Source organism: Zootoca vivipara, chromosome 12 (assembly GCF_965207765.1).
Source record: "Zootoca vivipara chromosome 12, rZooViv2.hap1.1, whole genome shotgun sequence".
Lineage (NCBI taxonomy): Eukaryota > Metazoa > Chordata > Lepidosauria > Squamata > Lacertidae > Zootoca > Zootoca vivipara.
Genome location: NC_142595.1, coordinates 24,740,652 through 24,768,619, shown reverse-complemented (window position 1 = coordinate 24,768,619; position 27,968 = coordinate 24,740,652). Strand labels below are relative to the sequence as shown.

Here is a 27,968-nt window from a genome sequence, read left to right as displayed (position 1 = left end):
GCGCTGTTTCGCCCCTCGGAAGGAGGAAGGGAGGGAAAAAACCAACACCAGGTCCCTATAGGAGAAGCCCGAGCGATACGGGAAAGAAAGCGATTGGTTGGAACGCCCAGGGCGGTTGCGGCGGGATGTAGTTGGGCCGACGGAAGGTTTCAGGTTTGGCGCGGAGAGCGACTATTGGCTGAGCGGGTCCGGTGCGCGCGCTCTGGGGAACCAATGGGCGGGCCGGAGCCGGTTGGCCACGCGCGGGCAGGCGGAGTTGCTTCATTTAGTCAAGCGGGTTGGTTGCGGGAAGAAACCTCGCGCCCCTTTGGTTCCGCAGGTTCGGGTTGACGGTAGGTGCGCATGTTGGCGCGCGAAAGAGGCTCCGGCTGTAAAGAGGCGCTTGGAACAGAGAGGGGTTTCGTGGGTTGCGCGGGGAGCTGAGGGGAGGCGAAGCGGTTATTGCTGCTGTTATCAATGAAGTAATATTTTAAAAAAAATAGGGAAAGGGCAGGAAAAAAGGGGGGTCGTCTGTGAGACGCCCGGCTGCAAAGGCTTCTTATTTTATAGCGCTGCGGCCCTAAGGACACGCTCGCCAAGGAGCAGGATCCGCTCAATTTGCTTCTTCTGAGGGGTGTGAGACCCACCTGGCTCACTTTTTCGCTTTGGGGTTAGAGTCATTTAGAGCGGTAAAGCGCGAGTGGGGATATTAAAACATCTCCCCCGAATCCACTCCCATTCTGACTCAAAGCCCTCTGGTTCCTCCTCCCCCCGCCCGCCGTAATTAAAAGTTGGGAGATCTGATCACAGATCTCATGGGCCACCTCGTCCTTCAGTGTGGCTTTTGGAGACTGAATAGTGTTTTTTTTAAATGGCGGGATGGGTGGTTGGGATTTGAAATTGCATTTCTTTTCTTCCTGTATTTCCAACACTTTTATTTTTGAAATCAGCAAGTGGACACCCCCCCCCCCCCAGGCCTCGTGATTCTGGAAGGAAGGTGGGAGAGTGTAGAGAAAAACAGGCAACTCTGGCATCAAAATTTACTACCAGGCCCTTTTAAGGAATGGATACTAAGGGCTTTTCTTACTCACCACCTTCTAATTTCGTTCCAGAACTGGTTGCTTAAAACAGTTAGAACACATGTGTGCTGTATAAGCTTATCTGTTTGGTAGCCTCCCTCACCCCATTGTGGAGCTCTCCCACAGTAGGCATTTCGTAATTCTAGAAACTGCTTGGTAGCCTCTGGGGGAGGGGTGTCAGAGTTGCGTTGGAAAGCAATATTTTTAGGGAATCCATTAGGGGCACTAATTATATTTCAAAAATTATTGATAGGCCATCATTTGGGGGCATAAAGCACTAGGTGGCTCACACATCATAAAAAAGTAAAGATTCAAATTGCTTAGTTAGCAGTATTAATAACCATTAAAAAACATAGGCTACAGTACTTAAAACAGATAAAGCTAAGCAAAATGAGTCTTAGGGTTGTTGTTTTTAATTATCACTATAAAAAAGAGCAACAGTGATTCCACAAAATGAGTAAAATGAGGCAGGTTGGGGTGAGTATTTTTTACGCAGTACGCCTCTGCTCCTGGAACAGAGAGTGAGGATCCAGCAGGAATTTGGGTTTGGAACTATTTCAGCCAACAATTTTTATGTTAGGTGGTGAGTAGGTTTATCACCTTGACAGTCCTCAGTGTTTCACCTTGAGCTGACCTTCAAGGTATAGGAATGGGTGAGGGGCATGTTGTGAACAAAGGATGGGAAATAAAGAGCTTGTGCTGGGGTGAGCATGATGAATCATTAGGGGCAAGAGCGTCTGGCAATAGTGAATAACTTGCTAAAAAGAGAGGTGTGGGTTCATAGACCTGTATGGGAGCCTAGCCCCTGAAGCCCAAATGTGAGACTTAAGCTGCTTTTGGTGAATAAGAAGTGGAAAGTACTCTGTTCCATTCAGGTCTTTATTTTGTTAATCACCTAGTGGGAGGAAAGGCATTGCTGGGGGGACAGGGTAGTTGTAACTGTTAGAGACTATTTGTGAAATTTAAAAGTGTGTGTGCACACTTAACTGAAATCTCTTTCATTTGCTCTCTTTGGACTCCAGTGTTCATCATGCCTTCTACCAGATCTCAGTCTGAAAGCCAGAGCACCATCAAATTCCCTAAGCGGAAATCGATTAGGAGGTGTCACAAACCTCTAGAGAATGGAGAGGCTTCAAAGCTGGACACAACCCCACTGTCAGTTTCACCCCAGAAGCAGGTCTTGCCTCTCAGCCCTCGTAAACGGCTTGGTGAGTTGCCTTTCTCTTCATCCAACCAAAATTTCCTAACACATTCATATAGAGAAAGCCTGCTCAGCCATTTCGCTTGGCACTACTAAACCAATGAATGGGACTTTGCTAAGTGACGCCAAGATTTTCGCAGATTGAACACCAGAGCTAAGAACACAAAGCTGCCTTATACAGCTTCAGACCATGTATCCCAGTATTGTCAACACTGACTGGTAGTGGCTGCAGGGTTTTGGACGGATCCTACCTGGAGTTAGTGAGTGGAACTGAGACTTCTTTTCTTGCAAAGCATTTGGTCTATTTCCCATAACTCGAAAGATAAAAAGTAATTCATGGGTAGGCCTGTTTGTGTACTGCTGAAGACTCTGCTTGAAATAATTGCTCTGCTCAATAATATTCCCACAGACAGGCTTATATACAAAGATTGAAGTGGTTGTTTGTATTCTGAACCCAGCATTTGGAGCTTTTGCAGTACAGTGGAACCTCGGTTTATGAATTTTCGGTTTATGAACGCCGCGGACCCATCTGGAACGGATTAATTCACTTTCCATTACTTTTAATGGGAAAGTTCGCTTCAGTTTATGAACGCTTCAGTTTATGAACAGACTTCCGGAACCAATTACACCCATGTTTCAGTTTATGAACGCTTCAGTTTAAGTACTTCACGGACCCGTCTGGAACGGATTAATCCACTTTCCATTACTTTCAATGGAAAAGTTCGCTTCAGTTTATGAACGGTTACTCCGCGGACCGTCTGGAACGGATTAATCCACTTTCCATTACTTTCAATGGGAAAGTTCGCTTCAGTTTATGAACGCTTCAGTTTATGAACAGACTTCCGGAACCAATTGTGTTCATAAACCGAGGTACCACTGTAGTAAGTTGGAACAAGTAGGGTTGATGCAGTAAGTGTACATTGCAAAGGGTCCATAGGGAAGGAGCAGGCAGAGCACAGCAACGTTCCTCTGAATAAGGGGGCATTTGACAGGCCCTGCTTCTGCTTCTTCTAAATGATGCCTATGATAATAAGAGCTCTGAAACTTTAAATGAAATAACAAAATGCATCTTAAAGGCATCATGTTGTATGGCAGACATGAACTCTGTTAAAATAGAGGACAGACAAACTTGTCTTTTACATCTGGGTTCTTGTTTGTATTTCACATTCATTTTCTTCTGCTGCTGCTTTCTTCTAAACTTGGCATGGTGTGTCTTTGTTTCCCACAGGAGATGACAATCTCTGCAATGTCACCCATTTGCTGCCTTGCACCCCGAGTAAGCAGGGTAAAAAAGAGAATAGCTTTCCACCCACTTCTCCCAAGGGCCGGGCTTTAGTCTTCAACGAGTGTTCAACTCCCAAATCTCCAACTAAGGGTAGCAATTCGGTTCCCTCTCCCTTTCGTGGTGGTCAAGAAACCCCTAACACTTCACAGCAGCATCGCCACCCAAGGAAAGAACTGGTGTGTACTCGACTCTTTAAGCAAGAAGGTATGTAACAGCATCGTGTATGGTGGAAGAACTGGGTACTACATCTTCTGCGGTCGATTTGATTTTTAAAAATGGGTTTATAAAGAATTCAGTCTCTTAAGAGCTCAGAATCCAAAGCCAGTTCATTGTTATTCCCACAAAATGAGAAAACTTAAGGCATGGCTGTGTCATAAATTCAAAATGGTTTTCAGACTTTTTCAATTGTTACATAACCTGTAGGCAAGAGCTGCTGTGGTTCCATGGAAGGGGTTGGAATATTTCTCACCATTCTCAGCAACCTCATAAAATTACAGTTCCTAGGGTGCTTTGAGGGAAGCCAAGGAATATAAACCATTGAAATTGGTGGTTTAGATGTGATCACATAGGGGCTTGGCATACTGCTTTCCATCTTTAGTCATTTATTGCTGGTCAAAATATTGCAAGTAAGTTTTATTAGCAACGTTAATGTTAGAATGGCGTCCTTTCTTGAACATGCTTATTTGATTCTTATGTCGGCAATCTTAACAACTACAGGCAGTGTTCAAAAAAGCAAGGCAATGCATCAGTAGTGTAAAACAGAGCAGTACAAGACTCGCCTTGCTTGAATAGGCAAGGGTCTATATCAAGCATCCCCAATCATCGGCCCTCCAGATGTTTTGGACTACAATTCCCATCTTCCCCAACCACTGGTCCTGTTAGCTAGGGATCATGGGAGTTGCAGGCCAAAACATCTGGAGGGCTGCAGTTTGGGGATGCCTGGTCTATATAGTCTAGCAATCTGCTTTCAGCTGCAGCTAGCTGCAACTATAGAACAGCTCAATCAAAGGTACTTTTAAAAAGAGACAGTAAAAGTAATCTTTCATTTACAGTGGAACCTCGGTTTGCAACTACCTCTGCTTATGAAAGCCTCCGTTTACGAACGCCGCGGACCTGGAAGTGTTTACATCCGGGTTCCGTGGCATCGGATGCACAGATCGCGCATGCGCATGCGCGATCAGCGCACACAGAAGTGTGCCTTCGGGGAGCGAATGCCTCCATTTATGAACGCCTCCGTGGAATGGATTGCGTTCGTAAACCGAGGTTCCACTGTATAGTAATAGGCCTCTTCCTAAATCCAGTTCAGTTTTTGTCTACTGTTGCGTCTGTTAGAAGAAAGTTGTGCAATTGGTATTGTATAGTTTTTGTTAGGTATACTGAGGTGGTTGTTGTTGTTGTTGTTGTTGTTGTTGTTCTAAACTTCTCTCTTCATTTTGTTTATACAGGCACCTGTTACCAGCAGGCAAAGAGTCTCCTGCACACGGCTGTTCCGGACCAGCTGCATGCAAGGGAGAAAGAGGCAGGTGTTCTACATAGATTCCTGAGGGAGCATGTCTCCAGGGAGATCCCAGGAAGCCTTTATATCTCTGGAGCTCCAGGCACTGGGAAAACTGCCTGCCTCAACAGGGCCCTGATGGACTTGAAGGTAAAACTGCTGGATTTGAATTTGGATGCTGGTCCTCTTTCAGACTTTTGCTATGAAACATGATGCCGGTAGAACCATTGCCCAGCTCTGACAAATGGCATTTAACATTACATGATACACCTTTGGGTCTACTCTTCTTTCAGAATTCTCCCATATCCCATTAGGTGTGGGGGAACTATGTGAATTCGGAGCCCAGTGAGAACCTTTTCCTGCAATCATGCTCCAATTCCCATAAAAGACTTTTTGCCTATATATCTTGCACTTTTAACATTCCAAAGCAAGGTTAAGGAAGCTTTACTGTGGTTTGTATTTGGCCAGCAAATCATATCCCTGGTTTAGGATGGGTATAGAAACCTTGGTTTTGTGTTAACTACAGTTTGGTGTGGTAGCTGAATTGACAAACCATAGGGACAACCATTGTTTTGTTTCCAAAAGTAGGAGTGAACTTAGGAAGTGCTGAAGAAGTGGGGAAATGAAAGCAGACAAGCAACTCTAAACCGTAGTTTAGCTGAACATTTGGATGGTCAAACTGATATGAGGTTTAAGCTACAGTTGGCATAGACCAGGCATCCCCAGACTTCGGCCCTCCAGATGTTTTGGACTACAATTCCCATCTTCCCCGACCACTGGTCCTGTTAGCTAGGGATCATGGGAATTGTAGGCCGAAACATCTGGAGGGCCACAGTTTGGGGATGCCTGGCATAGACCATGCTTTGGTGTGCTGCCTGAATTGGAAATATTTTGCCCCTACAAGAAATATGTGAACACGTGGCTATTCCATGGGTTTCAAGGACCTGCCTTTCCAGGGCGGTATGCTTATAATTTGTGCCTGATGTGGGCAGCTTAGCAGTTTTGCCTAAGAGAATATATCTGACCATCCTGCATGCTGGATTATTGGTCCCCAGGCACAAGAAAGTTGTCTCCTGTAATTTCCTGTCCTCCACGGTTTCCTTGCAGGTACTTCTGCTCAGTGATGGTCTGTGGAATTGCTGTCTCTCTTTTGCACTACTTGTACTCTATTGCAAAGTTCGATTTACTCTAAAACACTCCTTTGTCTCTCTGGCAGATGGAGCTCACTGGGTGTCAGACCATAGTCCTAAACTGCATGGCCCTGAGAAGCTCCCAGGCTGTGTTCCCAGCAATGGCTGGACAATTGGGCCAGGCTGGAGCAGACAAAGCAGCCAGGGGTGACGTGATCAGAAGGCTGGTGAAACGGTTGACATCAGAAAGTGCACCCATGGTGTAAGTACAAGCCGTTTCTGGTGGGAGGGGGGCATTCTTAAAACTAGCCAGTTTTGAGCAAGTCTGTCATAGGATAGCCATAACCTTTATCGGACAGGCATCCTCACGTCACTGTTGTGTTTTGAGTGGCAAGGCACATTTTGTGCTATAAACCTTTCATAAAAGTCTCTTAATGAGGTTTTGAGAAATATGGGTTTAGTGTGAATGGTCATTCTAGTACTTCAACAGCTATAATATCTAAAACCTATTATACTGGGCACTTTCTCTTTGCTGTGCACTTGGTGCAGTATATGTGGCTGAGCCGTAAACCTTGCTCTCAGAGAGAGTTTAGCAGTGTCAATCTAAAAGCCCATATTTTGATAACAGACTGGGGGGGCACTTAGTCTTTTGGATAATGGAAAATTTGATTCTGGACCTAAGAATTTGAGAGATTAATTCAGTCTTCTGCAGGGCTAGAAACATCATCTGCTTTTCTTTTCTTTTTTAAAAAAAGAAGGTAGTGATTATAATTTGAAATATTTTACCCCACCCTGCCTAAATAGCATAGGGTATCTGGCATGAGAGGTGCATTTTCAGCCCTGTGACAAGGGCGCCATGGGGCTACCTGCATTTGATGGGTGTTTGGATGCTGCGACAGTGTGGCAGAAAAGATGTTCTTAACACAGCACATTGCTGAGGTGGTGTTCACGTGCTCATGTCTTTCATTTTCACAGTTTGGTTGTATTAGATGAGATGGATCAGCTGGACAGCAAAGGGCAGGATGTGCTGTACACGATGTTTGAGTGGCCTTCCCTCCCCAACTCCCGGCTCATTCTCATCGGTGAGTGTTGAGAGTTAATGACGCCCAATCCTATGTTTCAGGAGAGAGGAGAGCATGACTTCAGGACTGGCATTGTGGGGTGGCTGGCACAGTTGGAAATCTTCAAGCACCCACACACTGACAGCCACAGTGCCCTCGCTACTGCCGCTGTCCCTCCCATTCACCGCTTGTACACCTGTCCTCTCTCTGTGGCCCAGAAGACACAAGTTTCTGGAAAGCAGAAGCAAGCCACCACCTTCCTAGTCACCTGTCTGGACCCATCTTAGCTACATGAATATGGCATGTTGAAGGCAACAAGGCCAGTGAACGCCGAGGGAGGAGGAACAACAGGAGGCAGTGAGGAGCGTGTGGACCTGCTGAGGACATTTGGCCTGAAGGCCTCCCCAAACCAGATCAGGCACTTGCTCCAGTAGGATTGTACCCACCTCACTCCCTTTAGTGGAGGAATGAGTTATTCGTTAATCAGTTCAATGCATCCTTTGACTGAAATCGAACATCTGAAGGGAGACGGGAAAGCCACCTGAGCAAGTTCCCTGTACAAAATCCAGGACCACCCACCCACCAGCCTTCCATTGACTAGCCTATGGGATACAGACCTAGGGCTGAGCAATTGCCTGAAGCCCAGGATCTCCAGGTGGCTTAATGGAACGTGCAAGTTTATCGCAGCATGCCACAAGAAAGTAGCTAATACTTAAACCAGGCAGCCCCAAACTTCGGCCCTCCAGATGTTTTAGACTACAATTCCCATCATCCCTGACCACTGGTCCTCTTAGCCAGGGATCATGGGAGTTGTAGGCCAAAACATCTGGAGGGCCGCAGTTTGGGGATGCCTATATGAGGTCTACACTTCTCCGTCATATTCATTTGCTAGGCGTTGATGGAATATAAGGTCTTTTCGTGAACTTCTTTTGCGAGTCTGAGGGGTCCCTCAAATGCAGAGCAAAGTATGAGGAGCTATATTTCAGACAGCAGGTGCAAAGTCAGCATTCTAGGTGAACACTTCAAGCTGTATGTGAATTCTTGTTTTTGTTGTGTTATCTCCTTTTTTAAGAGTGCGGTCCCTGCATTTCTGAGGCAAGCTATATGAGTGGGAAGTCATGGGGTAGGAAGGATAGAAAGGTATGGAAGGATAGAAATTGGGTGTCCCCAAGGCCTCTAAGTTACCTTTTCTCATTGGTAGGGATAGCCAATGCTCTGGACCTCACAGATCGCATCCTGCCCCGCCTGCAAGCCCGTCCCAAGTGCAGGCCACAGCTCTTAAACTTTCCCCCATACAACAAAGACCAGCTTGCCTCCATCCTCCAGGAACGCCTTAAGCAGGTAAGATCTCAGAAGCTGAGTTCCAAAATTCCTGTCCTGTTGTTGCTGTTATTGTAATTGTTGTAAAATTTGTATTCTGCCTTTCACCCGAAGATCCCAGGGCTGTTTGCAACAGAAAAATACGAAATGAGAATAAAAAAATACACCTAAATGACCTGTAGAAGGCACAATCACTTCTGCTCTGGAACCCTGCTAAATATTTTATTATCTTAACATGCAAAATATCTACCTCTCCTGTGCCTTGGCCCTAGGGGCGCTTTCCAGGTTCCCTGCGTTTGAGAACCAGCCCACTTTCTTCCTTGAGGAGCAGTGGCTACTTTGTCAAGTGAAGGAAGGCACAGAATGCTAGTAATTTGGGGGAAATGAGATGCTGCTGTGCCATAGAATTACAGCATATAAAAGAGTGAAACAGTGGGGTTTTGTTTTTTAAAGATAAAACTGGCAATTCAGTAATAAGAGGGTCCAAACCTGTGGATCAGGGAAAGCCTGGGCAAAAAGGGACAATGTATTTACAAGACATCTGTAACCAACTGATGGATGATGACCTTGAACATGGCGTGGTAGCAGATCAGCAGTCAATTAAATTCCCTCAGTTTTCATGCAATACATGCACATCCAGGAGCTTCATTCAGCCCCCCCCCCTCTGCAGGATGCTGACATTGTATTTACTGATAAATCAGTCCTAGCCAGCCTTGTTGTTTGTTACTACGTTTCTATGCCCCTTCCCGGTGGCGACAAATAAGGTCAGAAGTCAGGTGATGGGATTAAGGACTGTGAGTTGGACAAAACAAGAGCTCTTGGGCTGTTACAAAGGAGCTGCCTTTACACATGCCCCCAAAACCCTTTTGGTATTTTCTTACTGAATCCAGGAAAATGTTGCACAGCAGAGCTTCCAAGATTGCTCTTGTAGCTCCTGTTTTCTTCTCCTTGTCCCTTAGGTGTCAGGGGAGCAGGTGCTGGACCACGCAGCCATCCAGTTCTGTGCTCGGAAAGTCTCTGCCGTCTCTGGGGATGCACGCAAGGCTCTGGACATCTGCAGGTGAAGAATATATAGCACTCTTAGAAACCCAGCTAATTGCAGCACATGTGGGATGTGATTTAAAGCTTCATTATGCTGTTTGGTCCCCCTGCCTGAGAGAGGGAGGGAGAGCCTTCATGCCTTTGTGGTGAGAGGGGAGGGTGCTTCCTGTTCCTGACTGTGTTAATGTCTGGAAACGTTCACAGCCCATTACCTATGAAGGGTGAGAGGAATTGGTCCTCCCTGCTGCGATTATAGATTGGTTAATTACATTTGGATTGCAAAAGGCTCTCATTAACAGTTCTCAAGCAGACATCTTTATGGTGCTTAGAAGTACTTCCTTTTCCCTTGCAAGTTGGCTTCCTGCCTTCCTTGACCTTGTCCAGGCATTTGCTTTGTGGCTGCCTCTTCCTCTGTTTGACTCAACAATTTTTTGGGGGGTAAAAACACGTACAGTCATACCTCGACATCCGAACGCTTCGACTTCCGAAGTCGACAACCCTGGAAGCCTTTTCGCCGCGCACGCCCAGCGCACACGGTCTGCACCTGCACAGAGCAGTGTGTGCGGTTGGCGCTTGCGCAGAAGCGCAAAATTGCGCTTCGCACATGCGCTGTTCGCGCACTTTGACATCCAAAAACCTCGACTTACGAATACGGCCGCGGAACGGATAGTCTTCGTAAGTCGAGCTACCACTGTACTTTAGCACAGGCTGATGATAGACATGACCCCTTGGCAGAAGGAAGGGCACGACTTACTTTTCAGGGATGTTGGCACAGATCTTTCTCGCGTGTGTGTGGAATAGGGTTTAGCTGCTTATAGGTTTGGAAAGGAAATAAGACCATGGTAGGAACCTCCCTGCCAGACCTCAGAGGTTGGCTCATCAGCTCATTTGGGAGGAAACAATGGCCGCCTTTCTTGGGCCCAACATATATGATGTCTGGTGCAGGAATTCTTGGATTGTAGCCCTCCTCCCCAAGTGCCAAATTCTATTGGAAGAAAAGGGTCGTGGACCACATACCATGGTATATGCAGCCATTACATACCACTTGCTCTTGCTCTCTCTGACATATCAAAATGGACCTGTCAATTTTGCAAGTAACAGTTTCCTTAGTATCTACAGCAGAGCAAACAGGTGTGTGTGTGTGTGTGTGTGTGTGTGTGAGAGAGAGAGAGAGAGAGAGAGAGAGAGAGAGAGAGAGAGAAATACCAACCAAGGAACATAAGGGGAAGTCACTGCTTGCCTGAACCGTGCTCAGAAGATAGAATATTTCTATATTCTGAGCACAGTTGAGGCTTTGTTGCTGCCTGTGTGTGTCTTTCACTTTATGGTGGAATGTGGTTGGCAGACCAGCGACTGGGAGCGGCTGCCAGGACCATATAACACCAGTCCTAAAAGAAGTGCATGACTCCCAGTACATTTCCAAGCACAATTCAAAGTGCTGGTGCTGACCTTTAAAGCCCTAAACGCCCTCGGTCCTGTATACCTGAGAGAGCGTCTCCACCCCTATCGTTCAGCTCCGAGGTCCAGCTCCGAGGGCCTTCCAGCAGTCCCCTCACTGCAAGAAGTAAAGTTTCAGGGAATTAGGCCAAGGGTCTTTTCGGTAGTGGCACCCACCCTGTGGAATGCCCTCCTATCATATGTCAAGGAGATAAACAATTATACAACTTTCTGAAGACATCTGAAGGTAGCCCTGCATCGGGAAGTTTTTAATGTCTGATGTTTTGTTGTGTTTTTTATATTCTGTTGGAAGCCACCCAGAGTGGCTGGGGCAACCCAGTCAGATGGGCAAGGTAAAAGTTGTTGTTTATTATGTTCTTCTCCCAACACCTTCCAGCTAGGCATGTTACAATTTGGTCTGTTGGTACATTGTTTCCATTTGCTGGGCTTCTTATAAAAGCGTTGTCTCTGGCAGATTTTAATTTCATTTTGACTTGGCCATAGGTCATAACTATCAACACAAAGTAGTTTGGATGTACAAACTTCCTAAAATAAATTACATTTCTTTTAAAAAATTCAAATACATGAATAATCTTGTAAAATACTGAAAACCAGTAGGAGAAATACATAAATTTATTAAAGTTGATACAAAACCTATCAAACAACAGATTCCAGGGGAGCATTTAGCCAATGTTAAGATCCCATTGAATTTAATGGGAGCATTAAATATATTATCTTTCCCTAAAATAAATGAAAACTAGAAGAGTTTGATTTGTCTGGATCATTCCCTTTGACGTATGGCAAAGCGGGTACCCTAAAAAAAATCCCCCAAAAGATGTCCCAAAAAGTCCAGCAACTTTGACCTTAAAAAAATGTTGGGAGTATGGCAACCCTAGTTAGGGTGTCCAAACATCTTTAGTTTGGGCTAAGTTTTATTTTAGCTTAGTCTGATTTGAGTATTTGTCAACTTAAACAGATTTAACCGTGCTCCGCACCACCCGTGGGGTGCCCAAATTAGACAGTGGTTGGCACTGGGGCTTCGGGTTGAGAGCTGCCTCCAGCATCGCTTCCACTACAACAAATAGAGCGTTAGTCTCATTAAGAAGCAAGATTGTAATGAGCTCCCATTAATGGGCCATGCATGTGCCACTCCAGGTCTCCCATGTGTGTGTGGTGGGGTGTGGGGTTTGCTTGCATAGTTTTCCCTCTTGTGACTTTTCAACACTGCTTTTGAGAGCAGGATTGGGGTGAGAAAGACAGAACAGCCACATGGTATGATAAAAGTACGGACTGGTTAGGTACCGTACCTTCTAGACAAAAGCCTAGAAACACAGTCCTTCTAGACTGTTGGTTTTCATTGATGGGTCAGGACCCATAACCGGTTACATCCAGGCACAGTCTCCTCCCTTCTTCTCTCTCTGTCTTTTTGGGCAACTGCTTTTGAAGATACGCTTAATCGAACCATTTGCTCCCTACCTCCATAGCTGTAAAGGGATGGGGAAGCAGGACAAAATAAGGACACTCAAGCACAAGTCCTTAAAATGCTAGTTTCTTACAAATGAGCCACCAGAATGGAAATGGGAGAAGCCTAACGGAGCTGCTGGAATGGGCCAGGGGAGGCTGGCTTGGCATATGCTCCACCTGTCATGGAACTCCAACTCCCAGCAACCCTCGCCAGCATGGCCAGTGGTCAGGGATGATAGGTGGCCTAGTGCTCAGCAACCTCTGGAGGACCACAGGGTACGCTGCCCCTGGAATGGGCCGTGCTTTCCATGCGTCCCACTGTTGCCGCCTGCTAGAATATCTGCTGCCAGATGGGAGATGATTATTACTATCATTACTATTATTAATAATATTTAAAAGTGTTTCCCCCCAGTCATACAAAATAAAGTGGGGAAAAAGTGCTGTATCATATATCTTCAATATTGTACCAACCATATTCCGTATAACCTTGTTCCAAATAGCAATATATTTGTCCAAACAAACCTGTGTCTATAAGCAGTCTGTTCATATGTTGTGAGTGCTGCCTTGTCTTCCATCCATCGATTCAAGGGGACTAGATGAGAGTTGAGGGATGGGTAGCCCAATGGAATTGGCCTTTCAGTGGACAACCTAATGACAAATTCTGGAGCAGCCCTGTGTTGGGGGATTGATAAAAAGCATTAGCAGGGAACTAACGCCTTTGTCTGAAATGTTTCTCTCGTCCTTAGGAGGGCCATTGAAATTGTGGAGTCAGATGTGAAGAGTCAAACTGTGCTTAAACTGCTGCCTGCCTGTAAGTAGCTTTCCTCCCCGCTCTTCCCCCTGAGCAGGTCCTAGGCTGCTGTGCCGTGCTGTCATGTTTCATTAAATGCTTTCCTGACCCTAGTTGGTAGCATTTCTTCCCAGGGACTTGTTCAGGCCTTGCTGAGGGATGTGGGGGGCAGCGGTGAAGGGAGACAGAGAGGAATGTGCAGCTGGCTGGTACGGGAAAAATCTTCTCCCTTCCAGCAGTCAGCCCTGCAGAGGGAGGCGAACACCTGCTCCTTGTCTTTCCTGCACTGGCTTTAAGTGTAACTCGAGCAGTGCAAATGCAGGTGTGAATCTACTACTACATCCAGGGAGCGGGGAAACAAGCGATTTCGGTTTTCAAAGCATCTCCCAAAATGAACTGAAAATCTGTGCAACCTAGGGACATTTTGCTCTGAATTTGCAGTGTTGCAATAGCTTTGGGTCCACCTTGCCTCATCTTTTTCTCATTTGCTGTAATGTATGAATGGCACAGACACCTGTTACTTCTGCTTCAGAATGGGCAGGATTGAGAGCAGAGACACTGTTTTAAGTCTGTGCTATGCGAGTTGGTCTGGGTCTGGTCATTTCCTGAGTATGTGACTGCCTAGGAACTCTAGCTATGTCACTTTGAGCTCTTTGGCCAAAAGACAGCATATAAACACAAGAAGATTGTATACATTACAATAATCGTATGGGAATGAAGCTTTGCCTTTTGAAGATACAACCCATGCCAGGATCTTTCTGTTAAGCTCTAACTGCACTGCCTTACTCTCCATTCAGCTGCTCACTGTCTTCTTTCTGACTTATCCCGTCCTCAGGCAAATCGTCTTCTAAACCAGCCACAGACTCAGCAGTACCCCAGCGGGTGGGACTGGCCCACATATCCCGGGTGATCTCTGACGTGTACGGTGACCGTTTGGCCTTAGGTGAAGGCCGTGGCGATGCCAATACCTTTCCCTTGCAGCAGAAAATCTTGGTCTGTTCTTTGCTGCTCTTAACCAGGCAACAGAAAACCAAAGAGGTCACACTGGGAAAGGTGAGTGTGCAGATTCTCTCTGGCCCCCCCCCACCCCCACCTCTTCAAATTGCCACTGCTAGTGTATTATGTCAGTCTTACTTGGCAGGGGGCTTTGCTTTGAATAGCAGCACAAGAGTTCGTCTCTTAAAACCAGAGTCCTCAGGAGCACAAAGGAAGATGTGCACAAGTAGTTTTTCTGAGTCCTACCATGGACCCACTTAAACATGTTTGGCTGTTTATGCGGGACGTGCAGTACACAAAGAACTAGAGTCCCAAAAAAAAAACCTTCAAGGGAATTGGCTCCATCTCCCGTTCTTGTTTTTTGTTTGTTTTTTAAGCCCATGGGAGTTAATGAGAACTGTTTGCTTATAGACGTAAGTTTTATGTATGAACTGAGTGGAAGATGACGGCTTGGAATGTCTTTTAGTAGTGTTTGGTGCAGCATAGGCTATATGCATTGCACCCTAAAAACCTCTGTCTTGTCTTTGAGTATTATTCTGCCCATCCTAAACTACTGTGGGGTGGAAGGGTTTTGTGTGTCTGGATAGTTCACTCGGTTGGAGCATGGTGCTGATAACACCATGGTTGCAGGTTTGATGCCTGTACGGGACAGCTGCATATTCCTGCATTGCAGGGGGTTGGACTAGATGGTCCTTGGGGGTCCCTTCCAGCTCTATGGTCTGCCCCCCCCACTTGCTGTGGCAGTGTGGGTTGTAGTAGCAGTGCTCATATGCCAGAGGTGTGGAGCAGCACTTGTGTATTGTTTTGCCAGCAACTTTGGCTAGGCTGTGCGGGACATGAACAGGAGACCTATTATTCATTTAGAAGCCACAAAGAGGGATCTAGCTAGCCCCGGGGCACTTGAAGGAAGCCCTAGAGAGCAAGTTACATTATGCACAATTTTCTGTTTCCTCTACTCAAAAACGCTGTGTTTTATTCAATGGCATTTCCTCCTAGCTGCATGAGGCCTACAGCAAGGTTTGCCGCAAGCAGAAAGTAGGAGCCGTTGGCCAATCAGAATGCCTGTCGCTTTCGGCTCTCCTGGAATCCAGAGGCATTGTGGGTTTGAAGAAGGCTAAAGAAGCGCGTCTGACTAAGGTACTACTGCAGACCTACTTTTGCTATGGCCTGGACTCCAGCCGGGGTGGGGAGGGCAGTATCCAAGGGCCCCTTCGCCCCTCAGAAAGGGCCATAATCTGGTGGTGGAACACATGCTCTGCATGCTGAAGGACCCATGTTCCATCTCAGCACCTCTAACTAAAAGAATCCCAATGCAAGGAGAGCCGCCACCACTCAGAAAGGACTGTCTGTACTATGGTAGATGAACCCAATAGTCCCACTCCATATGCGGCTGCTGAATATATTTGATGGGGCAGTTTGCTAGTAAACGTCAGAACTAAATTGTGTGCCGAGATCCGAAATTTTTTGCGTCCCTCAGCAAATTACAACAAACCTTTGAGAAAGGGGTGTGTGCTTTGCCATGGAAATGCATGGCATTGGAATTAGCCCCCTGCCTTTTAAAGTGGTTTTACTTTTATTTATATCAGTGTTTGCCCAAACCTGGGTCTCCAGCTCATTTTTGGACTACAACTCCCATCATCCCTAGCTAGCAGGACCCAGCGGTCAGGGAGGATAGGAACTGCAATCCAAAAACAGCTGGAGACCCAAGTTCGGGAAACACCAATTTAGATTAAGAATATATTCTCTCCCTAAGGACTAAGTGTGCAGCGTTTCCTTATTTCATTGGTCCTCAGCACAGTCACTGGAAACATGTTGATTCCACCACTCCAGTATAGTGGGAGAAATAACACTGAGCAGTGATGATTTGCCCCAGCAGTTCATGGTCCCAGCCTCCTGTGGAAAACTTTGGGTGCCAGGCTGCTTTGATGCCTGAAAATTCCCTGCTGGCTTCCTTGGATGCATCTGTCTCTCCCTCCTCGGCCTGCCTTAGGTGTGTTGGTGGGAGAGCTGCCACATCTTTCTTGCTCTCCTTTGTTTTAGCTCAGCGGGAGAGCCACAGCGCCCAGCCCCTCCTGTCAGTCTGACAAAAGAGGCTGCACCCTTCTATAGGAGGGAGAAGTGTAGAAGCAATGGAGAATTAAATGTTAGCATTCTTGCACATAGGTGTGCCCAAAGGTGGGGTGGAGCAGAAGCGCAAAACCCAGAGGTTCCTTGCCAGGTCAGTTGACAGGAGCAAGCCAGCAGAAATTTGCCACCGAGTAAGCTGGAGATAACTTTTTTAGCAAGACAGGATCTGCACAGGAGTGTCCGGCCTAATGAGCACAGCAACTCTGGTCTTGCCCTCATGAAGCAGATGCCAAGACTAAAGGTCCCTGCCTCCCCACGGTCAGCAATGTCTCCTCCTCTCCAGAGTTTTTTTCCAAGCAATCAGAGACTCCCCACTTCATGCCTCTCCTGGTTCAGGGAGACAAACGGGGGTGGGGGTGTTGGGGAGCTTGTCGCAGCAGGTGGGAGAGACACCCATGCCTCTTCACAAGCCTGACTCTCCTCTGCCTCTTGGCCTCCCTCCTCTCCTGCTTCAGCTTCTGCCTCTGATTCTGGACTGCTCTCTGCACAGACACTTCCTGCTCCCTAAGCCCTGTTATCCCTTCACCTTCTGAAACCTCCTCTTCCCTCTGACCACTCAGCATTGTTCCACCATCACTCCCTGGGCTCTGAGTTTTCTTCCCTTGGGGTTTCCCCATGTGGGTTCCTCCCACCACTCCTCTGCGTCCAACCAGGCCCTGACATCAGTTGATCTGCCTGTGTAAGAACTGCCACCACCAGTGCAGCTGTGAAAAGACTCAGGAGCATCACAGGACACTTTTGGGACTGTCATGGCATCATTGGCTCTGCTGCACCTGAGATAATGGAGGTCCCCCTGCTATCCTGTCCCCCCCCAAAAAAAAACCTTAGCCCTGAGCTAAGAAGTTTCGAAAAGGTGGGGAATGCTTGCCACAGGATGGCATATTATCTATGCAAACAATGGGAATCTTCCTGTGGAGCAAGGAACTCAAGAGAAGAAGCCGTGATGGTTGAATTTTGTTTGATGGCCAAAATTGGTTTGTTGAGGAAGAAAGCATGTGCTGGATGAAGGAAGTATAAAGATACAAGACTCCCATTGTACCTGATGGTTTTGGGCCTCCTCCCTCTGCCCACAAATGTTCCACCTCTAGTGGTGCAGCAATAAAACAGCTAGCACATTTGCAAAGCTAAGCAGGGTCTGGTATGCTTTCAGATTGGATGGCAGGCTGTGTGTTGAGATTCTTGCCTTGCAGGGGTTTGGACTAGGTGGCCCCTTGGGTGTCGCTTCCAAATCCTATGATTCTACGACCTTGGGAATTGGCAGTGGGGGAAATTCTGCAAGAGTCGCTGTAAGATTTTGCTGCCGTTGCAATGCAGGCTTTGGGCACTGGGTGGAAGCGGAGCTGTTTGGATGGCATTGTATATAGCAGATGTGCCTGTATTCCCTCCCCTCATCTTCCCATTACGGAGGCCTAGTGATTTCCAGCGTCCTACAAGGAGTGGCCTCCTGTAGAGACCATGCTTTTTGCAACGATGGATGCTGACTACCAGTTTCCAGCCTGACAAATCCTTTTCTTCCCAGGTCTTCCTGAAGATAGAAGAGAAGGACGTGGAAGATGCCCTCAAGGATGGAGCTTTGGTTGGAAGCATCTTGGCTGAGGGGATTTAACAGTTCTTGCTCTCACCTCCCTTCTTGCACAGACTGTTCCTAACTAATGGACCGTAACTTCTTGCCAGAAACATTTCATGAGACATATCAGTGGGTGGACAATTATGATTATCCCTACTCCTCTCCCCCCCCCACCCCCTCCGGCCCCAGCAGCATCAGTGTTATAAAGATGCCCTGTCTATATTTCCAATGGGTGTTTTTTTAAAAAACTGCAAGGTATCCTAAGCGGTGGATGGAATGGAGCTGACTCAGTTAATTTTTAGGAGCTGGACTTCCACCCTTCGCCTAGGTATCTCCCCTTTCCTACACGTCCCGTTTTCTTTTTATGAATCCCGGAGGGAGAAACACATGCCAACGGTGTTAACATCTCCCCCCCCCCCCGCCCTCCACCTGCACACGTACTGGGGCTGCTTGTGTCACTCCTGGGGCGTCTGCCTGTCTTAAGCACCCAAGATGAAAGAGGATGAAGGCTGTCAGCAAGAGAGCCCATTTGCCAGAAACAAAAACCATTAACGTCACAGGAGGAAATAAGGAGGCAGCAGCTTCTCTCGCAGGCTCCTTTGAAGTCAAGGCTGTTTCCGCGAAGCAGATGTCAGTCATGCTGAGGCTTAGCATCTCAGGAGCTGCAGTGGGGCTTAGCGAGAGAGAGAGAGAGGCACACAAACCTGAAGTCTCCAAGCGTCTTAACGTTTATGAACCCTGGATGCAGCCTTAGAGCTGGAGCTGGTTGCGGCCTGGGGCAAAGAGCTGGTCTGTTTCGTTTCTGAGCCACTTCTGCGAACTGCCGGCTGCTTAGTTTGATGCCTTTGTGTGGAACTCAAAAATTCTTATAGTTAACATGAAATGCTGCCATGGGTTTCCACGCTGCGCCCCGAGTGGCTTGCAGCCCTGGTGAGGGAAATTTCAGAACATCTCTTTCCCACCCCACCCCATGAGTTTATAGTATTTGAGATGTACTGAAATGTGTATTTACAGCCAGATGTTGGTTTTTTAAAAACAGATGGATTATATTCTCAATGCTTTTTAAATTTTTAATAGATTAAAACAGTCCTGATTATGGTTTTGATGTGTGGCGTGTGCGTTTTGTTTAGTTGGGGCTCAGATTCACAACTTTGTGTGTTGGTTCCTTTAGGCAATGGGGTGGCGCAGATTCTCTTGCATAGGATTTCTAAGTTGCATCCTTTGTGTCGTGTGGTGTGCTGCGTTCCCCAGTGGCGGCTTCGTAAGTGAGGGAGCACCCAGTGTTAATCTCTTGTCCGTTAGAGCAGGGCTGCAATTATGCTTCGAGTATCTTCAAGCAGCAACCGCTCAAGATTTCCTATACACAAGTGTGCACGTTTCGGGGTGGTAATTCTACATTGGCATTCATCTAGAAATGCAACAAGCCCTGTGGATTGTGGTTTAGTGCTCACTAGGCTCTTGTCATGTGTCGCCTTGAATGTCACGTCACAATGTACTTGCAAGTAGTGCCTTTACGTATTCCGTATGCCGCCCTTGTCTTCTTCCAGATTTGTGCTTGCATTCAGCATCTGTTGTGGTTGGTTATGTCTGACTTCAAAGTGTGTGTGTGAGTGATACAAAATATTAGGAGCATTCACCCCTTTGCAAATATTCTAGCTAGCCCCCAGGTATGGTTGAACTGCCAAGGACCTTCAATTTTATCCATATTGTCCCCTAAGTTTCCATGCTGCCCGGTACCCTAGTTTGTAGAACTTTGCTTACAGCTGAGTGGCAGAAGCCGGGAGACGTACTACATGCATTTTTTGTAATTTTTTGGCAAGTCAGAGTGGCTTTGGCAACTTGCTTGTTCAAACACAGCAGAGTGGGTAGACTTGACCCATCTGCAGCCCTGATGGCTGGCTCCTGTAAACCACAATGGCATCGGGTGTTAAAAATCCGTGACAGTGTTAAGAGAAACCAGCACAGTAATAAAAAAGGGGGGGAGTGGGATTTTGTGGCTCTGTCTCCTAGTCTAACCCTTAGGTGGTTAACCCTTTGCAATACCCTCTGGAATAAACTGCTCAGGCCTATCGCCACCAAAGTTCAGTATTGCAGACCTGCGAGATTCCCAATTTTCTTCCCCCCTCCAGTTTTAATAGCTGTGCTGTCCTCTATAGGGCCTAGAGAAGCACACTGAGACTTTGGGCTCCTAACGTTGTTAGTAAAGCAAGATTGTGCACCACGGCAAGCCAGCTTTCAAAGAGTTAAAGGCCTAGAGCATTCACGGCTAATAGAAAGCAGGCTTTGGGAAGGATTGAGAGCAGATGGGCAGCTGCATTTTAAATCATATTTTGCTAGCTACTAGGACCTTGAAAGCGAGACAGCGCTTCGTACAGCATGGGCATCTATTCTCCACCCCAGGGCTGTATGTATTTTGAGTGAAAAGAAAGCGGGGTGGGGAGAGCCGGCAGATAAACAATGTGATGTTTTTTCCATCTGGAATTCATGTTTTCAGTCTATGGGGTTGGGAGTGGATAGGAAAAAAGATATATGAAAAGTGCCCCCAAAGACTTGAATTAATGTTAGCAGGGTGTGTTAGCTAGGGGAGAGGAGCACATAGGTTCAGTGAAGGCCCACTTTCTGGGAGAGACTTAATTTTCTAGTGACTTCTCAGGACATGTTCAAATGTTTTTGCTATGGGGCGGGGGGGGGAGGGTTTTTCTGTAAGATAACACACAGCCAGTGTTTGAAATTAGCCAGGCTAATTTTGCAACTGGTGCAGGTCCAATTCCGACCACCTCTGGAAGCCAGGTTGGCGACTGACATCACCATCTGGCTAGCCTTTCCAGTGTTCTTAAGCAGGTGAGCTTATTCATTCCATTTATATCCCACCTTTTTCTCCAAAGAGTGTATGGTTCACATACACACACACACACAGCCTCCTCAGTTAATCCCTACAAGGACCCTGTGAGGTAGGTTAAGCTAAGAGGGAGGAGTGACTGGCCCAAGGTCACCCAGTGAGCTTCATGACTTGAGTGGGGATTTGAACCCTGATCTAGTCTGACACCACTATACCGTACTGGCTTCCTAAGTACTTCTGCTATGGAGCAGCTATATAAATTAAATGGGTAAATAAATATGGGGAAAGCAAAATGTCACTTGGAGAAGAACCTGAATTTTCTTTTGTACTTGGCTCTTTACTCTCAAGGCATTTGCATGAATTCACCATAAGTTTGATTAACCTTTCATGGAAAACATTGAAAGTCCCAACTCTGTTGCAGCGTCTCTGCCCACATCAAGAGACAGGAATCTCCCTGGAAAATTAATTGCAGTGGAAACCTAAGCAGGACTTCCCCACAAACCCTGGATGGGGTGGTCTTGCTTCTGTCCACTTTCTGCTTGTTTTCTGGGAACAAGATAGCAAGTGGGATCTTCATCTCTCTTTCCCTCTCTCTCTCTCCTCTCTCCCCCCCCCCCACAACATCCAAAGCCCTTAATTGGGTTCTGAATCACATCAGCTTGCTTTGATCTCTCAGCCGGTTCCCACACAGCCTCAAGAACAGCCTCATCAGCAGTTTCTAATGAGCGGGGCTGTTGGTCTTCTCAGGCCCTGGCTTCCCCAGTAATGAAGCTGCGAAAAAGAAATCTAGGGCTCAGACATGCCTCTGGCCGTAGCCTCAGCAATCCAAGTGTAAAGTTTGGAGCGGCTCTGTGTCCCCCTTGTCGGAAGGCAGCAGACAAATCAGGTTGCTCTGAATTCCTCCTACCTTGGTTTACAGTGGCTGCTGGTGTGTGCCGTGTTGTTCATGCGAGGTCAAGCCCTCCTGCTCTGCCTTAATCCAGAATAAATGCCCATCGCCCAATTATTTGCTCCCAACTCAATAATTTACATGAGATCCTGCAGCCTACTCAAAGGCATGCATGGAGATTGGGAAGAAGGGAGATGCTGCCTTAACATTTATTACCCTTCCTGTGAGTAGGACAAGGAGGTTAAAGGGCAGCTAATCAGTGCTTTAGGTGTTCACCATTAACTACAGGATATATTGGAGTCGCTGATGAGTTGTACCTGCTGGCTACAGCCCTGCTTGGGTTATCCATACTGTGGTCACATGACTGCAATGTGTCACTTTGCCTTTTAACGCTTCCGTTTGTCCAGAATAGCAAGACTGTTTAATGGGCTCTGGGTGATCTGATCATATTAGGCCATTAGCATCTGCGTTGGCTTCCACTCCTGATTCAAAGTGTTGGTCTCGGTCTCCCGTGTACTAAAGAGTTTGAAAACAGGTTACCTGAAGAATCACTTCCCTCTTGTATATACAGTACCTCATGTTACGTCCGCTGCGGGTTAACGTCTTTTCAGATTGCGTCCCATGCCGAAGTCCTGGAATGGGTTACTTCTGGGTTCGGTGTGCGGGCATGCGCAGAAACGCTGAATTGTGTCACGCGCGTGCGCAGATTCGGCACTTCAGGATGCGGCCTTTTCATGTTGAGAACGGGCCTCCGGAACGGATCCCGTTTGCAACCACTGTACTCGGACCCTGAAATCAGTGGCCCTTCCATCTCCACCATGTGAGGTCTCCCAAGGAAAGGTCCTTCTCAGTGGTGGCACCCTGGTTATGGTCAAGACAGCCTTCCCCAACCTGGTGCCTTCCCAATATTGGACTGCAACTCCCTTCAGCCCAGACCATTGGCTAGACTAGCTAGACTGATGGGAGTTGTTGGCCAAAACAACTGGTGGAGTCAAGGTTTGACAAGTCTGTGGTGCACATTCCCCAAAGAAAGACATGCTAGGCATTGCATTTGTGGTCTTTATAGTACCCAGTGAATACCTTTCCCCCTTCCTCCACCTGCCCACGACTTGCAAATTTTGTACAGGCAACCTTCCCACTTTAGCAAGAGTTACATTCCGAGGTACCATGCACGTCAGTGAAATTGTGTATATTCGAAACACTATTGGAAAAGCCTGCAAACACCTGGTTCCGCCCTGTTCCATGATGTTTAGGGGTCACGTCCGTGTTCGGCGCGATGCACGTGTGTGCAGTCACGCACATATTGAGCATCTGTAAATGGGGGCGGGGTTTATCTGTATATCTGTGATGGCCAACTTGGTGCCTTCCTGTTGTAGTTGGACTACAACTCCCATGTTGGTCAGGGGCTGATGGGAGTTGGAGTCTTACACTCTGGTGCTGGCAAAAAGGTGTGTGCTGTTTTTATTCAGGGATTTGTAAGCCACCTATTTATAAGAGGGTGAGAGAAATGGCTCCAGGGTAAGAGACTGGAGCAGGAAAGGGAATCTAGGGTGAGAGACTCATCAGCCTCGTTTCTCCCCTGGGTGTGGCCCCGGAGGCATCATTTGAGGCAACCTGGGGTGAGAGTCTGGGCAAGTGAGTATGGAGTATTGGTCACTGTGCCTGAGGGGCGCAGGGGTTGCGGAGTGATGTGTGCCTATTTTAAGAGCTGCTGGTCCCATGGATTTTTTTTGTCTCCAGATTATTGCACTCCTTGTTGGAAACAGAACGTCCCTTGACTGCTGTCTCTTTTTGTTTTATCACTATGTGCCCGGGTGGCAGAGGGGAGAGGATTTAGGGGTGCCTTAATTCCAACTGTTACAGGCAGGAGAAGAGATGAGGTGGGCAGGCAAAGAGAAGTGGTAGAAACTGGATGGGATTCAGAAGGTGCCTTCTGCACAAATTGGGGGCCCCACCAATCTCTCCTTTATTATTGTTGTTGCTAATAAAAACTTGCCAGTTGAAATAAAGCATGTTGAATTTCATCCCAGAAGTTAATTCTGAGCCAACATAAGGGAGATGTTGGGAAAACTTTCGGGGGGGGGGTTGCGTTAAGGGAGAGGACCAATGCGATCTTTCCCCAGAGATAACAAACTTAAACTCACCTCATTTCAAGTTGGAGTTCAAACGCAAAAATAAAAATAAATAATCTTTTTTAGGGAAAAAACAATCCCTCCATCTGCCAGACATTAAAAAAAGAAAGGAGCTGAATTTGATTACTAAAAGCCCAGAGGGGGAGAACGGGCTGAATCCTTCCTTTAACAAGAAGTGCCGAGGGTGTGGTTGCACAGGGTTTTTGGTGATTGTTTTTATTGCGTCTGTGTCCCAATTGCTGCAAGATCTTGAACTGGATCCACGCTGGACCTTAAGCGCAATCATGCGGAGATCGGAGCGTGATGCACGAGGCCCCCTGACGGCTTAACCAGAGGTACGTGGATGGGAAGTTCTGACCCTGAAGGAACTTTTCCCGTCTTGGTATTATTTTCTATAATGCTGCCAACATGGTTGCATGCGGTGCTTTGCACAATAAACGAAAGGGGGAAAAGGAAATGGTCCTGCTTCGTGGAGCTTGCACTCCCAATGTTGGCTGGGAGAGAGATGAAAGGAAGAAGAATGAATGGAGGAAAGGAAGAGAAACTTGATACCGTAGAGAGGACTCTTCCACAACTGGAATATTTTCATAAAAACCCATTGTACCAAACCAGTTGAAGGGATATTCCCTGTGTATACATGTTGTTGTTGTTGTTTTTGTTTAGTCGTTTAGTCGTGTCCGACTCTTCGTGACCCCATGGACCATAGCACGCCAGGCACTCCTGTCTTGCACTGCCTCCCGCAATTTGGTCAAACTCATGTTCGTAGCTTCGAGAACACTGTCCAACCATCTTGTCCTCTGTCGTCCCCTTCTCCTAGTGCCCTCAATCTTTCCCAACATCAGGGTCTTTTCCAAGGATTCTTCTCTTCTCATGAGGTGGCCAAAGTATTGGAGCCTAAGCTTCACGATCTGTCCTTCCAGGGAGCACTCAGGGCTGATTTCCTTAAGAATGGATAGGTTTGATCTTCTTGCAGTCCATGGGACTCTCAAGAGTCTCCTCCAGCACCATAATTCAAAAGCATCAATTCTTCGGCGATCAGCCTTCTTTATGGTCCAGCTCTCACTTGCATACATCACTACTGGGAAAACCATAGCTTTAACTATACGGACCTTTGTCGGCAAGGTGATGTCTCTGCTTTTTAAGATGCTGTCTAGGTTTGTCATTGCTTTTCTCCCAAGAAGCAGGCGTCTTTTAATTTCGTGACTGCTGTCACCATCTGCAGTGATCAAGGAGCCCAAGAAAGTAAAATCTCTCACTGCCTCCATTTCTTCCCCTTCTATTTGCCAGGAGGTGATGGGACCAGTGGCCATGATCTTGGTTTTTTTGATGTTGAGCTTCAAACCATATTTTGCGCTCTCCTCTTTCACCCTCATTAAAAGGTTCTTTAATTCCTCCTCACTTTCTGCCATCAAGGTTGTGTCATCTGCATATCTGAGGTTGTTGATATTTCTTCCGGCAATCTTAATTCCGGTTTGGGATTCATCTAGTCCAGCCTTTCGCATGATGAATTCTGCATATAAGTTAAATAAGCAGGGAGACAATATACAACCTTGTCGTACTCCTTTCCCAATTTTGAACCACTCAGTTGTTCCATATCCAGTTCTAACTGTAGCTTCTTGTCCCACATAGAGATTTCTCAGGAGACAGATGAGGTGATCAGGCACTCCCATTTCTTTAAGAACTTGCCATAGTTTGCTGTGGTCGACACAGTCAAAGGCTTTTGCATAGTCAATGAAGCAGAAGTAGACGTTTTTCTGGAACTCTCTAGCTTTCTCCATAATCCAGCGCATGTTTGCTATTTGGTCTCTGGTTCCTCTGCCCTTTTGAAATCCAGCTTGCACTTCTGGGAGTTCTCGGTCCACATATTGCCTAAGCCTGCCTTGTAGAATTTTAAGCATAACCTTGCTAGCGTGTGAAATGAGCGCAATTGTGCGGTAGTTGGAGCATTCTTTGGCACTGCCCTTCTTTGGAATTGGGATGTAGACTGATCTTCTCCAATCCTCTGGCCATTGCTGAGTTTTCCAAACTTGCTGGCATATTGGGTGTAGCACCTTAACAGCATCATCTTTTAAAATTTTAAATAGTTCAGCTGGAATATCATCACTTCCACTGGCCTTGTTATTAGCAGTGCTTTCTAAGGCCCATTTGACTTCACTCTCCAAGATGTCTGGCTCAAGGTCAGCAACCACACTACCTGGGGTGTACGAGACCTCCGTGTATACATAGACATAGAGTTCAGACATAGAGTTCATAGACAAAGTTCAGGAATTAACTTTTGGAATTTACTGCCACAGGATATAATTCTATGTGTATACATAGACATAGAATTATATCCTGTGGCAGTAAATTCCAAAAGTTAATTCCTGAACTTGCTACCAATACATTTCAGTGAATTGTCACATGCGTTTTGGTAGTGAGAGATAGCCCCCCCCAACCCACCCACTTCCATTATTCATTTTTTTCTATACCTATAGCCTTCCTTTCCTCCAGAGCTCAAGATGGCACACACGGTCCGTCCGTCCCCAATTTTATCCTTACAACAACCCTGTGAGCTAGGTTAGGCTGAGAGATGGTAACTGGTCCCAAGCTCACCCAGTGAGTGCTGATTTGAGCCCTGATTACCCAGGTCCTAGTCCAGGCATCCCCAAACTGCGGCCCTCCAGATGTTTTGGCCTACAACTCCCATGATCCCTAGCTAACGGGACCAGTGGTCAGGGATGATGGGAATTGTAGTCCAAAACATCTGGAGGGCCGAAGTTTGGGGATGCCTGTCCTAGTCCAACACTCCAACCACTGCACCAATATTATTTTCTTTGCATCATTTCACTGATGTAAACCTCTGCCTTCCTGTCTCACCCCAGTAATATTTATCTGAATCCTAGAGCTTAATTGGGAAAGTTCCCGGCCTTCCTAATAATTTCAACTGCCCCTTTAACAAAATTTTGGAGAATTGTTGCATTTGCCCTTCATGAGAATATATCCTGGGTTGGGTCACCATAAGCTGTACCAGCTATTCTAATTCCCTGGGGAAATCTATCCCGGGGGGGGGGCACCCAGGTTTGCATGGATCTAGGAGGGTGGCTTTCAAGCTTCCTGCACCTGCTGCAGAGGAATCTGCATATTGCAAAGATTCTGGGTGCATGCAGGGGACAGACACAGCATCAACCCGGATGAAGCATAGGCCAGGCTCGCTTGGTGGTCTCATTGTCATTGTCTCACGCAACCGCCTCTAGAGCAAGCCCCATTTCTGTGACTGTGAGCTGGAGCTGGAGATGTTGGTGAAGGGTTGTAGCTCAGCCGTAGAGCATCAACTTTGCATGCAGAAGAGTCCCAGGTTTGATCCCCGGCATCTCCGTGTAGGGCTACGAGGGTCTCCCGACTGAAACAACAGGGGGGGGAAAACTGGAGACTTGCTACCAGTTTGTTTTGTCAATACTACGCTGAATGGACTAATGGACCGACTTGGAACAAGAGATTTTCCTATGTTCCTAAAGTAACCGATTTTTCTCGTTGAGTTTCAGAGGAACTCAGGTTTTACCGGAATACAGTAGGAAAGCCACTGCTATGAGATCATATGTAGAATGAAACTTGGGAGGGAAAGCCCTAGGATTCTCAATAATCAATGGAGCCCTGCGTAAAGTGATTCATAATTAAGCCCCTGTTTTGCCCGATGAAGTATGCGCTGAGCAACTCTGGTATTTGCAACAGTCCTAGAGGGCCAATCTAATAAAATAGATGGAGCTGTGCATAGAACAAGATACAAAGGAAAGATGTTGCACTGAAGATGCCGGAGCCGGAAAAGACAAGGCGCAAAATGCAGAAAGTTCTACAGCTGGAGCTTTAATAGACTGCCATCATCTCATGCTTCATCCGTTTCACAGAACAGGGTAGACAAAGAGTATTTTCCCATGTGCACCTTTGTTGCTTGATGTCTGCAGCAACAAGTGGGGAACTGCATGGGCGAAAGGAACCGTCCCAGAAGGAACTTCCATAATACAGTGAATGCAGCATCTCACCCAAAGGGTGTTAATAATAATAATAATTATTATTATTATTATTATTTACACTCCGCCCATCTGGCTGGGTTTCCCCAGCCACTCTGGGCAGCCGCAACAAAAGATTAAAACACTGGGCAG

At 46.8% G+C, this 27,968-nt stretch overlaps 1 protein-coding gene across 2 annotated transcripts; it reads left to right on the top strand.

Moving 5' to 3' along the window:
- The first annotated feature begins 22 nt into the window (after positions 1 to 22).
- Positions 23 to 19,073, top strand: CDC6 (cell division cycle 6). Of its 2 annotated transcripts, none has more exons than XM_088655049.1 (12): positions 23 to 153; positions 2,081 to 2,266; positions 3,488 to 3,748; positions 4,990 to 5,189; positions 6,256 to 6,431; positions 7,145 to 7,251; positions 8,432 to 8,571; positions 9,510 to 9,610; positions 13,239 to 13,303; positions 14,118 to 14,335; positions 15,275 to 15,415; positions 17,925 to 19,073. In XM_088655049.1, exons 2-12 carry the CDS (start codon positions 2,089 to 2,091, stop codon positions 18,009 to 18,011), a joined length of 1,674 nt encoding a protein of 557 aa, XP_088511175.1. In that variant the 5' UTR covers positions 23 to 153; positions 2,081 to 2,088; the 3' UTR covers positions 18,012 to 19,073. The 2 variants fall into 2 exon arrangements, with proteins under 2 accessions (XP_088511175.1, XP_034992932.2); XM_035137041.3 differs by having other exon boundaries at positions 119 to 332.
- Positions 19,074 to 27,968: the final 8,895 nt, after the last annotated feature.

What these genes read in the sequence shown, in the direction of transcription:
- CDC6 (XM_088655049.1), top strand. Translation starts at nt 2,089, where the DNA reads ATGCCTTCTACCAGATCTCAGTCTGAAAGCCAGAGCACCATCAAATTC. An exon ending in AAGGCTCTGGACATCTGCAG is followed by an intron (nt 9,611 to 13,238) that starts GTGAAGAATATA and finishes TCTCGTCCTTAG; the next exon opens with GAGGGCCATTGAAATTGTGG. An exon ending in AAGAAGCGCGTCTGACTAAG is followed by an intron (nt 15,416 to 17,924) that starts GTACTACTGCAG and finishes TTTTCTTCCCAG; the next exon opens with GTCTTCCTGAAGATAGAAGA.